This window comes from Quercus robur, chromosome 8 (genome assembly GCF_932294415.1).
Source record: "Quercus robur chromosome 8, dhQueRobu3.1, whole genome shotgun sequence".
Taxonomy (NCBI): Eukaryota; Viridiplantae; Streptophyta; class Magnoliopsida; order Fagales; family Fagaceae; genus Quercus; species Quercus robur.
In genome coordinates, this window is record NC_065541.1 from 50,411,174 (window position 1) to 50,419,656 (window position 8,483).

Below are 8,483 nucleotides of genomic sequence, written 5' to 3' on the forward strand. Positions count from 1 at the left end.
CATCCATTCGTCACCTTGGATGAAAAAATAGCAACTCTTCCAGTTCCTAATGGAGTCAGGGGTGTCGAATACTAGTCTAAGCAATGGGCTTCTTGGCAAAGAAACTATACATGCATCCTAACTGAGTAATTTCAGATGGATTGTAACAATGGACAAACTCTTCCACCGTCATCCTACGTGCCCTGTCGATTATCACCCCATACAGCACTTCGTGCCCAGAAATACTGTCCAAGCATTCGGAGAGATTTGGGTGACGGCCAATCTAAGATATTGGAAAAGACAACGGTGAAGAGCACTTAGAAGGAACCTAAGTCCCACTTTCAGCATCTGCTTATATACACAAATGTCTTCTACACCCTTATAGTAACATTTTTCACATTTGAGGCATAAATGCATCGAAATGTTGATGGGTATCTGGTACTTCTCCCTAAGTGTGTTGAAGTGTTGTTATTTGACAGACGAGTAGAAATCATTTATCGTCCACAACGGGAGCATAATGAACTCCTTGAATTCATCAGGGCGCAATGACAAACTAGATGGGGGGCTCATCATTTCATATGCCTTCATTTGAATCACTTTCTGATCCTTCTACATCCAAATCATCATCTTCCGAGGAAGGTGAGTTGGCAAATGGGACCCTTTCATCTGAAGAGGTGCCGGGGTTGTCCTGACCTAACAGATACACCTCATCGCAGCCCGCTCCCTCGTGGACACAAGACTGTTCACTCAACGCACTAGACATCTTTCACCTACACATGATGGACAAACCCTAAGACTCTGACAGTCTACATAGACGACGAGTTGGTAAAATTTAAATAAATGACAAAGGAAATTCAACTAAGGTAAAGAATACTTACCAATTGAGCAAAGCGAAGAAGGCAACAGAAAAAGGTACAGCTGACGTAGCACCAAGTGAACGGTAATGCCAAGAAGACGGTAACACCAAAAAGATAGTATGTCGGTTTGGTAAAGAGGACGGTAGTGCTCTTATTGTAGATTCATTGCAGAAAGTGAAAATGAAAGGTAAAGGAGCACGTATATACAAAGGTAACGGCACAGAAGACGAAGGACACTTCAGTTCAAGCAATTAACCATTAAAAATGTGCCACGTGTACCTACAACATTTATGACCCTAGGCTAGGTTGTCAATCAGAACGCATCTCCCAAAGTTAAAGGTAGACCATCACTCCACGAACCCGTCCTAACATTGTATGACGAATCCATAGAATGAGGGGGCAACTGAAGAGGGTAAAATGGATGTAGACGGTCTCATTCTATGGAATCAATCATAAGCGATGGTGCTTTTAGCTCATGATCAAGATGAGGGATGAAGACAAAGTGTGTGTACATAAGAAGACGGATCCTCCATGAAGGATAGATGAGAAAATGGATAGATACAAAGTGATGGGGGCAAAGTCACGTGGCATCCACATGATTTAAGTAGTCCTCAAGAAACCTCAAAAGCAAATATCTTGCATCTCACAATTAACCCTAATAAAAAAAATTGTTATATAGAAAGAATTTTGTAAAATACGTGCTTTTATGATGATCTTCCTTATAAGGAAAAGTTCCTCTTCCCTAAGAAAGAAAAAGTCAGTTCTACACTACTATAAAAACCCCAAAGCACTCACAAACCAAGGTACGCATAATTTCCCCCTAGTTCTGGCACTCTAGAGTTATGAGAAGTTCTCTAACTTAACCTTTGGAGGGTCTTTGACCTGTACCACACCGATACTCTCCTAAGGTCTTCTTGTTCTGTGTTGTGCAAGTATTGTCTTGAGCACGTGAGGACTGTGTGACTTACTGACGATTTTCGGCATCATCACTAAATAAGGAAATTTACTTTTAGTTCATTCGGAGAAGCGTTTCTCTCTGTTGCGGTGGATTCTCTATAAAAATAAAAAAAAATAAAAAATAAAAAAAAAATAAAAAATTTATTTGTGAATGGATTTGAATTTGAATTTTTATTTTTTATTTTTTTGTAGTATAATGGTACAAAAGAAAAGAAAGAAAAAGTTGCTAGTGAATTTGGAATGTGCTAAAAAAACGTGCCGTTAAATACAGAGACGGATCACTACCGATTTGTTGTCCCCTTTGGTTTTTTTTTTTTTTTTAGTATCGGCATATCAGCTTTTGTTTTTGACAACGGTGGCTTTAGAATTTATAGTATTTGACGTCTTCACAAGAAAAGAAGGCGTGTTTTCGCATCAATTTTTGCACGGTAGAGAGGATTTGAAGCAGCCCTGCAGGCTGCTCTGCGTCCGGTAATGGACACATACTCCTCTGGGGAAGAACTGGTTATTAAGGTGATAATAGTAGATGAATAGAGAGGGGGGATTATGGTTTAAATTTTGTTATTTTGAGCTTTGATTGCTTGCTTGTTGAAAGTTAAATGTCATACTGAAGAAGCTAAATATGTGAACTATGAATTTCTGTTAATGGTAGGCAAGAAAACCATATACAATAACTAAGCAACGGGAGAGATGGACGGAGGACGAGCATAATAAGTTTCTAGAAGCCTTGAAGCTTTATGGACGAGCATGGCAGCGGATAGAAGGTTACTCTCTTGTACCTTTAATATATATTTGTTTTCTCTGTTAATTTCTTTTCATATAGTTAATTGGTTATTCAGGTAGGGGCGCAAATTGAACTTTGTGCAATCTATTATACAAATATAGGATGATTGGATTTTAAGAGATATCTTAAGCTGAATCCCTTGGAGATATATATATATATATATATATATATATATATATATATAAATATATATGCTGTCTCCTGTTAGGAAATGATATGAAATTCTATTTTTATGTACTTTTCTCTTAATTGGAGATCCGTTGCTTTTTTCTCCTTTTTGTGTTTTACTTGGTGATGCGCAGAACATATAGGAACAAAGACTGCTGTGCAGATCAGAAGTCATGCACAGAAATTCTTTTCAAAGGTCAATTGCTACCTTCTCACCTTATGCTTGTATGAGATGTATTTTTTCAATTGCAAACAATATCTTTACTCTTGTTTACAGTTATGGTTCATTAGTTCTCTCTTGAAACACTGTCGATAATTTTTATTCTCTTATTATATTTCATATAGCTCCATCATTGTGTATTACTAGTTTTCTTCGCATTTAACTATATGATAGAATGGTGTTTGAGAGGGGACAAATTTTTTTGTTGTTCTTACTATTAAGAATATAAAGTGTGAGAAAGACTAAATAATCTGTATATTGATGTAAGTATAATAATGTACAATAGAGAGCCTTATATAGGCTAGATATGTGTGCAGTACAAGTAAAATGAGTAAATTACAAGTACAGTATACTGGGCTAAGCCCAATGGGCTAAACTAGTCTAAGCTATACACTAACATCCCCCCTCAAACTCGAGGTGGCAAGGAGGAAGCCAACTGGAGTTTGGATATAAGATCTCGAAGACGACCAGGCAGGTAAGTCTTGGTAAAGATATCAGCAGGCTGGTCAGCAGAGGAGATGGAGAATAACCTGAGATTTCCTTTCTTAAGATGCTGGCGAGTGATGTGGCAGTCAATCTCAATATGCTTAGTGCGTTCATGGAAGACATCATTATGAGCAATGTAGATAGCACTACGATTGTCACAATAAAGAGGAGTGGAAGTGGGCTGTGGAGCATCCATGTCAGCCAAGAGCCAGCAAAGCCAAACAAGCTCACAAGTGGTGTCGACAAGGGCACGATACTCAGCCTCAGTACTGGAACGGGAAACCACATCCTGCTTCTTGCTGCGCCACGAGACCAGAGAAGTACCTAACAAGAAACAGAAACCTGTGATAAAGCATCGATCAGTCGAATCACCTACCCAGTCAGCATCTGAATAAACATGAAGCTCGAGAGAAGATCGAGAGGAGTAATGCAGACCATGATAAAGTATGCCTTTGACATATCGGAGAATCCGAAGAACAGCAGCATAGTGGACAGAACGAGGTGCATCCATGAACTTACTAACCATACCCACGGCATGTGAAATATCCGAACGAGTAATAGTAAGATAGATCAAACTGCCAACCAACTAACGATAGTGAGTAGCATCGGATATAGGTTCACCGTCCAAGGGTGTGAGCTTTGCATTGTATTCCAAAGGAGTGGAAACAGTCTTGTTATCAGTGACACCGGCTTTGGAGAAAAGATCAAAAGCATATTTAGCCTGGGAAAGATAGTATCCATTAGAGGATGAGGTAACCTCAAGCCCAAGAAAATAGCTAAGAGTGCCCAAATCTTTCATCTCAAAATGCTGACTAAGGAAGTTCTGAAGAGAACGGATACCTGCAGAATCATCTCCAGTAATAATCATATCATCAACATAAAGAAGAATAAGAGTGATACCAGTAGAAGATCTTCGAACAAAGAGAGCAGTGTCATGAGGACTCGAAGTGAAACCCTGCTGAGCAACAACTGAGCTAAACTTTTCAAACCAAGATCGAGGAGCCTACTTGAGGCCATAAAGAGCACGGCGAAGGCGGCAAACTTGATTGCTTGAGTGTGGATAGCCAGGGGGTGGTTGCATGTACACTTCTTCATGGAGGTCTCCATTGAGGAAAGCATTCTTCACATCCATTTGTTAAAGAGGCCAACGGCGAACAGCAGCCACAGCAATGAGACATCTAACAGATGTAAGACGAGCAACAAGAGCAAATGTTTCCTCATAGTCAATACCATACTCCTGAGTAAAGCCCTTGGCAACTAGGCGAGCCTTGTATCGTTCAACAGATCCATCAGCCTTGGTCTTGATCTTGTAAACCCACCTACAACCTACTACAGACTGACCATGAGGCAAATCAACCATATCCCAAGTGTGATTCTTATGAAGGGCATCTAGTTCTTCATTCATAGCTTGCTGCCAAAGAGGGTCAGTATGAGCCTCACGATAGGTGTAAGGTTCATAGAGAGTGGCAAGAGCAAAAGAGCAATGATAATCAGTGAGATAAGGGGGAGGAATGCTTACCCGAGTGGAACGACGAAGTTCAGGACCAATAGGAGACTCAGGAGAGGGTGGTGCCACAGGATCCAAGACAGGCGGGTCATATGCCGGAGACAGGACCGGAGATGAGTCGTCTGGAGAGGCAGTCGATGTTGAAGAATCCTCCACAAGTTCAGGATAGAGAGGGAGGAAAAGATCAGTAAAAATGGGAGACTCTGAGGAAGAAAATGTAGGAAACTGCTGAAAACTCGTGAAAGGACGATGTTCCCAAAACTCAACATGACGGGAGACACGAAGGCGATGAGAATTGGGATCATAGCAGCGAAACCCTTTTTGAGACACACCATAACCAAGGAAACAACATAGACGAGTACGAGGTTGGAGCTTTGTTCGTTCATGAGGAAGAAGAGAGACAAAGCAAGCACAACCAAAAACCCGAAGAGAGGAGTAGTCAGGAGTTTGACCATAAAGAAGCTCAAATGGTGATTTGTTGTGTGTAGTTGGTGAAGAAATACGATTAATAGTGTGCACAGCAGTGAGTGTGGCCTCACCCCAAAAGCGCTCAGGAAGAGAGGCAGAAATGAGAAAGGTGCGAACAACATCAAGAATGTGACGATGTTTTCGTTCTGCACGACCATTTTGTTGAGAGGTGTAAGGACAAGACCGCTGAGGGAGAGTACCATGTCTGTCTAAAAAGGATAGGAAAGATTTATCATTATATTCTTGAGCATTATCTGATCGAAAGACTTTAACGGTGCAATTGAACTGTGTTTCAATCATTTTATGAAATGTTTGGTAAATAGACACAAGTTCAGACCTGTGGTGAAGCAGATAAATCCAAGTATACCAAGAAAAATCATCCACAAATATGACAAAATATTTAGATCCCCCCTCAGTGGAAACAGGTGCAGGACCCCAAATATCAGAATATATAAGATCAAAAGGGGCAGAAGAAAAGGAGTCACTTTTATTAAAGGGCAATTTTGTTTGTTTGCCAAAATGACAGGAAGTACAATCAAAATTTTGAAACTAAACTGAACCTAAATGACCTTGAGAAGCTAATAATTGAAGACGAGATAAGGATGGATGACCAAGACGAGCATGCCATAGATCAGGTGAGGAGGTTGCAGTGGTAGCAGCTACAGAAACAACTTGTGAAGGAATCTTCAAGTCATGAACCTCAAACATGCGACCAACCTTACGGCCTGTCCCAAGCACTTGACCCATCTGAGGATCCTGCACATCCACACCATGATTAGTAAATAGAAGATCTACGCCTAATTCGCAAAGTTGGCCAATAGAAAGCAAATTAAGGGATAACTTTGGAATATGAAAAGTGTCACTAAGGGATAAACAAGGAGAAGAGATTGTTCCTTTATGACTAACAGGCATAGGAGTTCCATCAGCAGTGTAAATGGTGATTGGATGTTCTAAGGGTGCCTTATCAGAAAATTGGGATTCATCAGGAGTCATATGGTTACAACATGCAGTATCAAAAAACCAAGGTTGTTTACCTGAGGTGACAGAAAAGGCAGTGGAAGTGCGGGATAAAACCTGTTGAAAAATTGCCTCAATATCAGCCGTAGTAAGTGAGGAAGCCAGAGATGGACCTGTAGGAACCGATGGATCTGAAGGACATACAGCAGCTGCCTGAGGAAGAGAAGCTTTATTCTGCTCTTGCACAAATTTCTGTAGCTTACGACAAACAGAGATGCCATAGCCTTTGGCACGGCAAAACTTGCAATGAGTACCTTTGGAAGACTGAGAGGTGGGACGCCCGGAGTTTATTCGCGGAGGAGCAGTGAATGCAACAATAGGAGGCTGTGGTGAGGGTGTAGCCAATACATGATCAGATGATGTCATGTGATAAGTAGGCCGACGATTCTCCTTAGAAATGAGCTCCTTTACTGCAGCATCAAGAGAAGGAGTAGGAGACTGGCTAAGTAGAGAAGCCCTAGTAAGCTCAAAATCCTCACGTAAACCCATCATGAAGTGCATAAATCTACGGCGATCCCGATATTTGACAAATAGCTCAATGTCCTTAGAACACACTAGTGGAGGATTTGCAGTATAGAGTTGTTCCCACATAGTAGAAGTCTGAGAATAAAAATCAGAAATAGACTGACCTGTCTCTTGGTGCATTTGATAAAGTTTTGATTCAATGTGAAACTCCAAGCTTGAATCATTAGTGCAGTTATAACGATCGGCCAAAAATTTCCAAGCAGCCTCAGCAGTTTCAAGACGAGGAAGAAGATTATGAATGGAGGGAATAGAGGTATTGATAAACCAAGATAGGATCTTACTCTGAATACTCTCCCATTCCTCTAGACGTTCTTCATAATCATCTGTTGTAACAGCAGTCTTGGAAGACTCTTCAGCAGCTGTGGCTTTGGACTTAGGATCTGGTACTAGCTTAGGAATTGAACCAGTCACATATCTCCACAGTTTACGACCCTTGAGAAAGACGGTCATATTCTGAGACCATGCATGATAACTAGTAGGGCCATCCAACATGATGGTGATAGGACGTATGATATCTCGTTCACTTTGTTGAGCCATAATGAAGAAAATGACCAAAAAGTGAGATTTAGATACCTCAAATGCAAAAACGGAGCCCAAAATCAGAATCTACGCGAAAAACTGAGCAAGACAAGTCCTGTTGAAAAATTTTGACTTAGTCAACGGTCAACGATCAAATCAAAGTCAACGGTCAACGATCAGGTCTGTCAAGTCAACGGATGACGTGTGCTGACGTGGTAGTGTGACGTCACACTAGGGCTGACGTGGCAGTCCGTGAAACGAAGTTGGCGCGTGGGGCACGTGTGAGCACGTGGGGCACGTGGAGGACGTCTGGTCTAGCGCGTATGGCACGTGAGTGAGAGTGACGGCGTGTGGCGGCGCGTGACTGCGCGTGGAGCGCGTGCTTGTGAGGCAGAAACTTCAGGCGGCGCGTGGAGGCGCGTGTGAAGTGGTTTCTGGCCATTCTTGGTTGGGTTTTGCTCGGGATTGTCTGTTCTGTCACTCAATGCCTTTGCTTTGACAGTTGGATGAGCAGAACAATGAGATCTGAGAGTTGCTGGGATTGTGGGTGTGACGGCGGTGACTCGCTTCTAACAGTGGCTACTGGATGAAGGCAAGGGCAGCGGAAGAATGCCAGAGATGTCCACAGGAACTAGAAAGTCAGAGGAATTGCTCTAATACCATGTTAAGAATATAAAGTGTGAGAAAGACTAAATAGTCTGTATATTGATGTAAGTATAATAATGTACAATAGAGAGCCTTATATAGGCTAGATATGTGTGCAAAACAAGTAAAATGAGTAAATTACAAGTACAGTATACTGGGCTAAGTCCAATGGGCTAAACTAGTCTAAGCTATACACTAACACTTACATACGAGTGTTATGCGTATCTACATGCATACATACACCCTATGCATTTGGCATATAAATTTGTTAAGAGCCTCTCTATGTGAAAGCACTACTTGTATGTACTTGGTCATAATGAGAAACAACTTTTTCAACAATTGTAGAGGCTG

General features: G+C 41.3%; 1 protein-coding gene across 1 annotated transcript; it reads left to right on the top strand.

Moving 5' to 3' along the window:
* Positions 1-2,175: 2,175 nt before the first annotated feature.
* Positions 2,176-8,077, top strand: LOC126696436 (protein LATE ELONGATED HYPOCOTYL-like). Its single transcript, XM_050393182.1, has 4 exons — positions 2,176-2,306; positions 2,446-2,557; positions 2,880-3,027; positions 7,990-8,077. The coding sequence occupies exons 1-4, from the start codon at positions 2,268-2,270 to the stop codon at positions 8,075-8,077; spliced, it is 387 nt and encodes a 128-aa protein (XP_050249139.1). The 5' UTR covers positions 2,176-2,267.
* The last annotated feature ends 406 nt before the right edge of the window (positions 8,078-8,483 follow it).

Excerpts from the sequence above, each read along its gene's own strand:
- LOC126696436 (XM_050393182.1), top strand. The coding sequence starts at position 2,268 with ATGGACACATACTCCTCTGGGGAAGAACTGGTTATTAAG. Across the intron at positions 2,558-2,879 it reads AGCATGGCAGCGGATAGAAG|AACATATAGGAACAAAGACT; the intron begins GTTACTCTCTTG and ends GGTGATGCGCAG. Across the intron at positions 3,028-7,989 it reads TACTCTTGTTTACAGTTATG|TTGGATGAGCAGAACAATGA; the intron begins GTTCATTAGTTC and ends TTGCTTTGACAG.